Source organism: Oryx dammah, unplaced genomic scaffold (assembly GCF_014754425.2).
Source record: "Oryx dammah isolate SB20612 unplaced genomic scaffold, SCBI_Odam_1.1 HiC_scaffold_27, whole genome shotgun sequence".
In the NCBI taxonomy this organism is placed as follows: domain Eukaryota; kingdom Metazoa; phylum Chordata; class Mammalia; order Artiodactyla; family Bovidae; genus Oryx; species Oryx dammah.
In genome coordinates, this window is record NW_024070211.1 from 13,959,528 (window position 1) to 13,970,882 (window position 11,355).

An 11,355-nucleotide genomic window follows, 5' to 3' on the forward strand; every position below is an offset into this window, starting at 1 on the left:
ACTCTTGTGCGACCTCTGTTTCTCCACACGCCCTCCCACTTCCATGTGCTGTAGCTCAAAAATAGACCAAGTTGGCACGTTCACCCTGGACCATGACCATAGCTTCCTGATCAATGTCCCCGCTTTCACTCCTTCCCCCACATTCTGTTTTTCACAGGGCAGCCAGAATGATTGTCTTAAATGTAAATAAGATCACGTCATTCCTGGGCTTAAACTTCAGAGGCTTCCAATAACTCTTACCGGAACATCTGTAATTGTACTCATCCTGATAGTGTTTATGGCCCTCTGTAACCAAGACCCTGCCTGTGTCTTCAGCCCCTCTTCCCACCACTGTGGTCCTCAGGTCACTCCCAACTGTGCTGGCCTGGTCTCCACCCCTGGAACATACCGAGCTCATTCCCACCTCTAGATTTTGGATTAGCAGTTCTGTCTGCCTGGAGTGGTCTTCCACTGGCTCTTCACTGGCTAGCTTCTCCTTGCCATCTGGGTCTCAGTTCAAATCTCACTTCTTTGGGTGGTGGGGGTGGGGACAGTGACACCAGATCTAAAGTAGCATTGGGGCTTCTCTGGTGGTCCAGTGGTTAAGACTCTGCCTGCCAATGCAGGGGACATGGGTTCGATTCCCCAGCCTGGGAAGATACCACGTGCTGCGGAGAAACTAAGCCCGTGCGCCGTAACTGCTGAGCCAGCCCTCCAGAGCCCAGGAGCCACAACTCCTGAAGCCCACATGCCTTGAAGCTGCGCTCCGCAACAGAAGCCCCAGCAATGAGCCTGCACACCCCAACTGGAGAGTAGCCCCCACTCACTGCACCTAGAGAAAGCCCGCATACCGCAATGAAGACCCAGCACAGCCAATAAATAAATAAATCTTAAAAAAAGTAACAGTGCCCCCCACACCCATTCTAGCCATCTATAATACCACTGTCTTATTTTTTCATAACACTTGTCACTACTTGAATTGTCCTCTTTAAAGTTTACATGTATACTGTAGGATTGTCCTTTTCCTTATCCACTCTCCTATCCCCAGTGCCTAGAATAGTGCCTGGGATGAGTTCAGTGACTATTAATAGTTATCAGAAGTAGTAGTATCCTGTACTGAATGCTTGCTACATGTCAAACTTTGTGCTAAGTACAATATATTGCCTTAATTTTCACCACAATCCTTTGACATACTGTTACCCTTTTATAATGAGGAGCTGAGGCTGAGAGCAGCTAAATTACTTCCCAACTATCAAAAGGAAATGGAGAAGGCAGATTTGAAGCCAGGTCCGCAAATTAACTCATCAGTACTTAGTAGTTAGTTGGTCTTCTTTGCCTTTGTAAATCACCACCGCCCCCTACATGCACAGTCCAAAACAATTAGTGGAGTCGAACTGCAAAATCTCCAAAAGAAGGAAGCCCTGCAGCCTGGGCTGAAGGTGAAGGGAGAGAGAATAGTGACACCTGGCCTGCAAACTGGGGCAGTGTGAGACACACTAATTTTGTTCCACAAGCATAACAACCTGTTGCACTCCCACCACTTGTCAGGCTGTGTTCTAGGTGCTGAGGGTTAAGCTATGAGAATTTCGCACCCTAGCTCCCTCTGCCCAGCAAAGGGCTCATAGGAGGACGTTCTATTGGATGTCTGTGCTATCTGGGGGCAAGGGTATCCAAATCATCTCTCAGGCAGTCGGAGACCAGCCAAAGCCAGGTCCAGGGCTACGCCTCTGAGGACCTGCAGCAGGCCCAGGTGTGTTTATTTTGGAGAGGGCTGGGTAAAATGGAGGTCAGGAGCTTCCAAAGACTGGAAAACAATCAACTCGTTTCCAAAACCTCAGCTACCTGAGGCAGACGGAGGTGGGTGGAGAAGTTCCTGTTTTTGTTTCAGCTTTAGCCAAAAGGGGAAACTTGGATTCCAGCCCTTTTTTGGAGCACAGAGTACTTTCCTGAGTTCATGGAAGCCTCATGATTGACCCATGAGAGGTGAGGCAGAGCCTGGTCATGGAAGGACCATCCACGAAAATATCACCACCCCTGGAGACACGTCATTCCCTCTAGGCATCCTGGTTCAACACCAAGCTCCAGTATTGCTTACTGAGAAGGAATACCAATACCCACCTAATTATTATGGAATTAATTCTCTTTGATTCTGACTAGATCCAGTTCCAGAATTTAAATTCCAGTTGCATGCCTTGGAGCAGAGGGTGATTTGTAGCTTTCCACAGAACCAACAGGAAAATGAGAACAGCAGGCACGGGAATTTGGCCACACACTCCTTTCATTATGAGATCATACGGAGGCTACATTGATACGTCCTATTCCCACAAACTATTCAGGACAATGACAAAAAGATTTAGTCTTGGAGGGGGTTAATGGACCACATGTGAAGAGTCTAAACAGACTCTGTTAAATTCGGGTGTCAATGGAAAATATTATGACAGAAAAGATTTCAGTTCCAGAAGACATCAGATTTGGAGATTTTTCTCTGCAGAATAAACAGGCAGCAGCAGCCTTTTCTCCCTCTCACTCAAATTTGAGAGGGGTTCTCAAATTAAGGATTCCCTATTATGCAAACCTGACTCGACACAGCCTCATATGAAACCCAGGCTTCCCGTCGTCTCCCTCCCTCCATCACACTCCCCATTCCAACCACACGCCCTGTCTCTCATCACTCAATGTGCTGCCCCAGTCATCTCTGGACCTTGGCACACGACGTTCCCTCTGCCTACATCGATCTGTCTAGACAGGGTTAGGTCTCTCAGCTCTGTGCTCCCCTGGTGCCTGGTACTGCCCCATCACCCCATGTTATTGTAGCTGTTTGTTTAACTCTGCCGCCCCCACCCAGACACGGTAGGGGCGCGGCCCTATCTGTCTAGGTTGCCTCTGAATCCCCAGAGCCTGATACTGTTCCCGGCACAAAATAGAAAGTGGAAATGGACTCATCAATTGCCAATCCGAATGATCTGTGTGTTGCCTTCAAAACCTGAAATAAATACGCTAAGAAATGAAGACAGGCAGGAATGTGAGCAAGCTCCCTGAAAGAAGGGGAAGGTGCACGCCGCTCCTGCCTTTCCCTAAAAGCTTACCCAGCTCCTGCTGCTGCTGCTGCTGCTGCTGCTGCTGCTGCTGCTAAGTCGCTTCAGTCGTGTCCGACTCCGTGCGACCCCATAGATGGCAGCCCACCAGGCTCCCCTGACCCTGGGATCCTCCAGGCAAGAACACTAGAGTGGGTTGCCATTTCCTTCTCCAATGCATGAACGTGAAAAGTGAAAGTGAAGTCGCTCAGTCGTGTCCGACTCATAGCGACCCCATGGACTGCAGCCTACCAGGCTCCTCCGTCCATGGGATTTTCCAGGCAAGAGTACTAGAGTGGGGTGCCAATGCCTTCTCCATACCCAGCTCCTACTTATGAGCAAAATGCATGACTTTTTTTTTTTTTGCTGACCACAGTAACAGAAGAGACTATAAAATTCAGCTTCCCATCTGGTTCTTCATGGTTCAAGAAAATACAGCAATTTCCAACTCCAAGGAGACAAGCACTCAAATCATGAAAGCTTAAACCTAGCCTGTTGTAGGATCCCCTGAAGAACAGTATGAATTTGACTCGAGGAGAAAAGAGAAGAAAGCATCATTTACTCTGTAAGGATCGATTCCCTGGTGGTCCTCAGAGGAGATGGGTTTGATGTTTCCTCATAGCGGGTTCCCCCCTCTGGCCTTCAAAGCCAACCTGCTCAGTTCAACAGCTGGTCCTTGCTTCTCTTTCTTTCTACTCGTGCCAATGTGCTTCTTGTTGTGAAGGCCATCATCAGTTAGTGCTTCACAGACTGGGTTGAAAAGAAGCTGGCCTTCTGGTGGGAGCACTTTAACATCTGTCCTCGTCCACTGTCAAAAGCTGGCTGCTACTTCCATGCGAAGAGGATGAGTTTGCTTTTTCATGTTTTATGTTGGAATCAGGGTTAACTGAGAATTGCTGGTGAGAGATCAAATAAGAACTGGCTCCTCCTTTATCTAAAAGTATCATGTGAGACACTTGGCAGCCTCAAGAGTTTGCCTTATTTCATTTCTCTCATCACTGGCACACCTTTCTGCTCCTGGCAGGAAAAAAAATAGGTCAAAGGTTCTGAAAAGCTCTTGGCATTTGGGGCTCAACAGGGGAAGAGCATTTTCAAAACCATGCTGGAAATGCCAGCTCTGGAGAGATTTGACAGCCAGTTTGAAAGCTTCAGGCAGTTTGGATAAGCATCTGGACTTCGGGTACATTTCTCAGCCTGCTCTGTGATCCCTTTGAAGTTTATCCATCTTGAATAAACCGTCCAGAAAGCTGGAGCCAGTAAAAAGGCTTTCTCTGGAAGTCCCCATGGATGTGCCCTATTGCTTTCTCACAATGTAGGCATCCCATCAGGATCAAGAGATCTGAAAAGCAGAAAAGGAAGAAGTCTGAGATAGAATGTTTCTATAATATTCATCTCTCTTTTTTTCTTCTTCTTCTGAGCCTTTTTACAAATGGAGAAGGAGGCAGCAGATGGATCACCAAAGTACCAGTGGACTTGGAGGCCTATGAACTCAGATCTCATTGTGGCTTGCCCGTGATCCCTTTGCACTGATATAACCTCTTTCTGAAGGCCTAGGGCTAAAGATGTACAGAAAAACCACTCCACGTGCTAGATTAACAAAGAATAACAAAAGATGCCATGTGCAGTCCAGGAGGGTGGGTGAGAAGGCCCTCCATCAGTACAGGAAGGAATTTCCATGTCATTTCCTGGAGAAGCACTCCCTGCTTCCCTGGGCCAGGGGCTGCCACCTTATCTTTTCCTCCTGTTCGCACAGACTTTTCTAATCATGGAATTACTGGAGCGGCAAGAGAGTGCGCTTGCTTGGAAGAGCTGTCTGGCAGATAGATGAATGTACCTCAGCACCAAGTGGCATTTCTCAAGGTGCATCCTGGATGGGGCTTTGGGTCACACCCCAAAGGGTGGGTGGGGGTACCAGACACCCATCTCTTTTAGGGAAGAAAATAGGGAGTGGCCTTTATGAGCTGGAAAGAGGTCTTCAAACTGCTTTTGGTTCATTCATGAGAAGGGGTTGAGCAATGCCCTCTCTCTGACTTGGAGAAGTGTGCCATGAAGGATAGAACACGTGGTTCAGAGGACCAAAGGATGACTCAGAAGTATCGGAGAGGAGAGCTGAGCTGGGGACCCTCTCTACAGCAGCATTCCACAGCTTTACTGGTTGACCACAGGCAATGAAGGAGATGCCCCCTTTTGATCCTGGGACCAAATGTTAAGAAGAAGATGACAGAGATGCAGCTGCAGCCCCAGAGAAACCCCAGCGGCACTGAGATTGCAGATAGTTTTATTTCTTTATTTATTGATAAAAAAATATTAATAGCAATTTAAAAATCCCAAACATTCACAACCCGTCCAGAGTCCTATAAAGTTTGAGCCATTGGTTCCCAGTGGAGTTCTTCATCTGATGGAAATGGTGATTTCAGCCGAAAGGCCCCTTCATGTTTTTCATGGGCGGGTACTGTTGCTCCATCGGCATGGCCCCAAAGCAGTCAGAGGGGTTACAGTGGCCGGTCTTGCCCGGCGGGCCCATGGGGCCTGGGGGACCAGGGATGCCAGGAATGCCTTGCTGGCCCATCGGCCCAGTCGCGCCCATCTTGCCATAGCCTGGAGGACCCTGGGGACCTAAGGCAGGAAGGAGTCCGAGAAGGGGGATCAGGAAACCCAGGTCATAAGAAAAGAAGAAATAACAGTCATGGTAAATAATAGGAGTACCTTACATCTGATGACTATTTCTCTAGCTACACCATATTTTCATGAAGACTTGATCTGATCCTGACATTAACTGAACGTGACAATAATACCACTGGCTAATTTTATTCAGAGTTTCCACCTGCCAAGCAGAAGCCAAGTGCTTTCTCCGCATTATTCGTTGAATCATCGCAACGATTCCATGAGAAAGAAGCTAGGATCTCATTTTGGAGATGGGGACACAGGCTCAGAGAGGTCACACACCTGCCATGTGGTGAAGCTACACCTCAGAACCAGGCTATCAATCTTCAGTCATTTCTGTCTTAGGCTCGTCGAGGTAATCTAGCCGGTAAGATGATGAGTGGGACCTAAGCTTGCATTCCCTGGCCCCACCACATCCGACTCTCTTCCACTCTGTCATGCTCGGCCAGGTTAGGACTTGAGAACAGGCACGGGATCTCGCACCTAATCCTCAACACTCCTGCCCCACCAACACACACACACATACACACCCATGCCCTAGTAGAGTCTCATATACTCAGTGTCATTACTACAGATGTTGGTTGATAGGCCTATGGTTATTTGAGACGCTACGCAACTATGTTATGGAAAGAACATTAAGAAAGGAGCTCTCAGCTGTTCCAGATTCACAGTCTCCAAGACTGACTTTTCCTACCTGGGGGGCCGGGGAGACCGATTTCTCCTGCGATGCCAACACCAATGTCTCCCTTTTCACCTTTAGTACCAGGCAATCCTGAAACAAAAGAAATAAGATATCCCATCCTGGACTAGAAAAATGATCTACCTGGGTCAGATTATTTGAAACAAACATATACACGCAAATGCTATATTCACAACAGACCTCGTGCAATGCTTCTGTGTGCCCCCGAGAACTAGGCATGTAACCGGAGGGCAGACCTACCTCTCATCCCGGGCAAGCCCTGCCGTCCTTCTCTGCCAATCTGACCAGGGAGTCCCGGTGATCCCGGGGAGCCTGGCCGGCCTGGGGGACCATCCTTCCCTGGGGGCCCTGGTCGCCCTGGAGCTGCTACCATCTCCATGGGAAACTGCATCCTGGAGGTGTAGTAAGCCATCCTCTCTGTAAGAAAGGACAGGGACAGGTCACAGGGCACCCTGGGGACTCAGAACAACAGGCTGCCGGTGGAAAGTCCAAGACGGCCTTTCTTCAGAGGGATGTCAGAGCAAGGAACACCCAGGTGGGTCTCCCCACATCACTCGCCACGGTGATCTTCCTGAAGCCCAGGTCTGATTCCAGCATCTCTTTTCTCCAGCAGCCTTCATTAATCCATCACCAGCTTCAGAATAAAGTCCAGGCTCCTTGCTTGGCATTCAAGGTCTGCTTCCCAAGCAAGATGCCTAGCCCCCTTCTGGAAGGGCCCATGTTTTCCCCAGTCCCTAGCTTATTGATGTTGGATGAACAAATCGACAGGAGAAAAAGCTGAAAATGAAACCATGCCAGCCATCTTAAGGCTGCTGCGTGCCCCTCTATTTAGAGCTCACTCTCTGCAGACTCATTTGATATCAATTTTCTCGTCCGTCTCCTCTGCTTCAGTGGGGGCTTGGGGCGGGGGGCAGGAGGGAATCATTTTGTCTCTGAACAGAGCAGGTGAGAGGAAAGGCTGAAATCTAATTGAACAGATGCCTGTAAGTGGGGGAGTGAGGTAAGTAGTAGGGTGGATACTTTAAGGGAAAGGAGGCTCGGGTCGGGTGGAGAAGCAGCTGGGAAGGGTAAAAAGCACCCACTGCCAGCCAGTTCAGCGGCCAATTACCATCAAACATTTTAATGATCTCTTGTCTGATGAACCTCTTGATTTCATCATAATTCACCATGTCTCCCTGAGGAAAGAGAAGAAACCTGCCTCAGTCACACTTTCAAGTCTGGGGCTCATCTCTCCTGGGAATAGATTCCATGTGAATAAAGGATGGGGAGGGGCGCTGGGGAACAAAGGTCCCAGAAGCCTCCCACAGACACTGAAGCCAATGTCCTAACCCCCTAAAGTGGAAGAAAACATTCTGTGCATCTTCCTAGGGGAAGGGTCTGCACCCTCTCCACTCTCCTACACAGTTAAGAACCACCCATATGGGGCTCACGCTCCTCTTCTGTAGAGCATCAATAGGAGCTTCTAAAACGGTGTGCGCTCTACCTTGCACACCTGCTCTGTGGGACCAGCACCCCTGGTGGCCAGCCTCCTCCTTACCATGGAGCCAGGCACCCCGGGCAGTCCGGGGCTCCCCGCAGGCCCCGGAGATCCAGGGTGGCCTCTCTCTCCTGCAGGGCCCGGCGGCCCCGCGGGTCCCATGGAGCCACTCTTGCCGGGCCCGCCAGGCATGCCAGCTCTTCCCTTCTCTCCTGCCTGGCCCTTCTGTCCCGAAGGTCCCTGGTCACCCTAGGAGGACAGGGAGTCACACAGTCACACAGCATTGCCAAGTGCCATCAAGGTTCTCTCACGGGGTCTCAGGGGTCTGCCCCCGGCCTCAGTGCCGCACCCAGCCCCCAGCATCTCCCTCTGGACCACAGCATCTTGACAGGCTGCCCCGTGTCTGCTCTGCCCACAAAGCAGTCCTTTTAAACGATGGTTTCCATGTTCTTACTCCCTGCTGAGAAATTTCCATGTCTCCCAATTGCCCTCAGCATAAAGGTTCAATTCCTCGGCCATGATGGGGTCCCAGCTACGTCTTCTCCAGCCTCGTTTTCCTGCCCGTTTGCTTCCAACCACACCTTGCTGGTTATAGTTCTGACTCAGCCGTGTGTCTTAGTCCTCCCTGCCTGGAATGCCTTCCCTCTCTCCAGTGTCCTCCCACTCGGCTGTAAGGTCCCTGTTCTTTGTGCAGTCTCCCTGGCGCCCCAGGCTGAGTGGACCGCTCCCTCCCTCTGATTCCATAGCACTGCATCTAAAACCCAACAGGCTCCAGTGTAAGTGTGACTGGACTAAGTGGGCACCGGGCCCAAGGCTAGGACAGAGGGCCCGGCAGGTGAGTAAAGCCAAGCGGATGCTCGCCGAAAGAATGCATGAATCAATCAGGAGTGAATGAACACGAGGGTTCCGTGCTTCCCACCACAGCTAAGAACCTTGGAACAGCCCCACGTGAGAAGTCTTCAGAGACGAGGTTGCGCCAGGTTCTGCCCACTTCTCTTCCCTGCCCACTGGCCTTGCTGTGTCTCCTCTCCATGGCTAAAGTCAGAGCTCCGGGCTGGGCTTCATCAGCTCCTGAGCTGCTCCTCTTAAACCCAGCCAGTGCCCAACTCACCTTTGGACCTGGGGGTCCATAGAGTCCCTGCTTTCCAGGGGGTCCCTAGAAGAAAGCAGGAGTCAGGGGTGAAGTCTGGGCAGCATCCCCAAACCATCCAGGGGAAACAGGTGTCATGAAAGGACCTTCCAAAGCATCAGGCCCCCAAACCGTGTCCTACTGGGTTCTGTGCAAGAAAGGATGAGAACCTCCCTGCCAAGAACATGGACAGTGGGAAGGGAGAATTATGTTTCCAGGACGTGGCCTCATATGATTGTGTTAGGTGGGTCCCTTGTCACAGAGAGAGGTGAGAAGTCAGAATGAAAGGGAGTGCCTGGCAAGAGCTGGTCCCCAGGAGATGTTTATTTGGACTTTATTATTATCATTGGCTTTTTTTGACCAGGTATATGGTTTAAAAAAAAAAAAAAGAAGAAGAGTGAAAAGCAAGGCTCACTCTCATCCTTCTTCCTAGGCCCAGTTCCTCTCCTGTAATAACAAGGGCACCAGTTGCCTGTATATCCATCCAGAGACAGTCTGTACATACAGGGAGCATTTACCGAGTGAATGAAGAGGGGTCAGGGCAAAGCCAGGAGCTAAAAGAAGCATCCCCGAGAGAAAATGAGAAGCCCAGCACAATGGTACCTCTTTGCCAGCTGCGCCATCCATGCCGGGTTCACCCTGGGGAGCAGAGAGCAACGAGCTTGTGATGAGCCCCAACCCAGCTTGGCATTTCATGCCTCACCTCACCCACTAGGCGTGGCCAGCCCCCATTCCACCTGGGAGCCACAATCCTCCCCACCTCCCCCGGACACTCAGGGGAGTGGCACAGGCTGTGGACACTCAGACCCCATGCCATGCTCCAGCCTGGCCCCAGCCACCCCTCAACTGAGCTCTGGGAGGGAAGAGCAGATTGCCCCTGCCCTGCTTTTTGCCGGAGATCCTGGCATCTCACACATTTCCTGGCTCTGAGTGTATGTTCAGTGTTTGCTGAATGAAGACACTGAAGGTTGTGAACCTGTGAACCTCTGACCTTGATGAAGTCCCAGAGTTTGGCCAGGGCAGCCTCAGTGTCCACTCCTTCCCCAAGACAGGAGAGGCTGCCCCCTGGGACCTGCTCACTTCTAGTGAAATGCTGGGGAAGAGCAATCTATGCTTGCCTGGCAACTGGCAGATTCGTCAGGGGACTCTGGAGGTTTTTAGCCTATAGGCAGGAGGGACGGAGGACTGATGGGACCTGCCTGCCCAGGGCTCATGGCAAGAATCAGAGGAGTGGGCGGCAAGACTCGAGCCTCTTGGCAGATTGGCTGGAGTCATCCACTCCGTTCCAGGGCACTAGCCCCAGGGGCATTGCTCTTGCCCCCCCAGAAGGAAGTCCACTTGGGTAGAAAGCACCCCAGCCTGCAGGCTAGGAGACCTGGGTCCCTGCCTCAGTCCCCTGGGAGATTTTTCATCCCTGAGCCTGGCAGTCAGTTCCACCTGATGTGGTCCACCTGCCTGGAACCTCTGAAAGAGGGAGTATCGCAGAGTGGCTCTGGACCCAAGTTATGGAGTCAGGCAGCCTCTTAATACTTAATAGCTGTGTGACTCTGGGCACCCTACTCAACCTTGCTAAGCCTTGGTTCCTTCATCTGTAAAACGGGGACAATCAGACCTACTAAATAGGGTTGCAGTACAGACTGAATGACAACATGTCAGGCATGTAGGTCACCATTCAGCCCAGCGTCAGGGATCAGTGTATCACAGCTCTGGGTATACACGCTAACTGACACTAAGGCGTGGTTTCAGAGTTGCTGAGAGAGCTCCAGCAATAACACTGCGTTTGGGTGCCTGACGTTTACAGGTTTTCTCTGCGACCAACAAACTCCCCTGGGGAGGGGACAGGGGTGGAACAGGGAGCAGTTTCCCTGTCCAACACCTCAAGGAGGGATGTGCACGTGAGTGCTAGGTCAGAGGCAGCCGTCTGCTGCGTGGCTGGCCCAGTGCTGGCTTGTACAGCGTGTCCTTTATTCCAAATAGGATGCGATCCTTGGGCACAAGCTCCAAGCTGCCATTGTGGTGCTGAATACCCCTCCTTCCCCAGAGACCCCTGAGGTGCAGGGCTGTGTGCAACTGACAAAGTCCACTGGCCCTTTCCCCCGGGGCTGAGCCCTGAGAGGTGGGGTCTTACCGGGGGACCAGGGTGTCCAGGGGGGCCAGGTTGGCCTGGAAGACCTAAAAGGCCCCTTTCTCCAGTGGCTCCACGGTCTCCTTTCGGGCCCTAGAGAAAAAGATGGAGATGGCGGGAGGGAAGAGTGAACCCCACAGAGCCAGAGGCAGACACTGAGCTCGAGGGACCCTGTCCCCCAATTCCAAGGCCCCAGAGGGGGAGGTG

At 51.2% G+C, this 11,355-nt stretch overlaps 1 protein-coding gene across 5 annotated transcripts in view; it reads right to left on the reverse strand.

Annotated features, from left to right (window-relative positions):
• Positions 1-5,314: 5,314 nt before the first annotated feature.
• COL16A1 (collagen type XVI alpha 1 chain) overlaps positions 5,315-11,355 on the reverse strand; it is a 55,111-nt gene continuing 49,070 nt past the window's right edge. For all 5 annotated transcript variants that reach the window (XM_040227993.1, XM_040227995.1, XM_040227996.1 and 2 more), the window contains 5 exons: positions 7,955-8,044; positions 7,526-7,592; positions 6,658-6,834; positions 6,412-6,489; positions 5,315-5,669 (listed from right to left, as the gene is read on the reverse strand). In XM_040227993.1, coding sequence (XP_040083927.1) covers positions 5,467-5,669; positions 6,412-6,489; positions 6,658-6,834; positions 7,526-7,592; positions 7,955-8,044 — 615 coding nt within the window. In that variant the 3' untranslated portion in view covers positions 5,315-5,466. The remainder of the gene's footprint in view (positions 5,670-6,411; positions 6,490-6,657; positions 6,835-7,525; positions 7,593-7,954; positions 8,045-11,355) is intronic.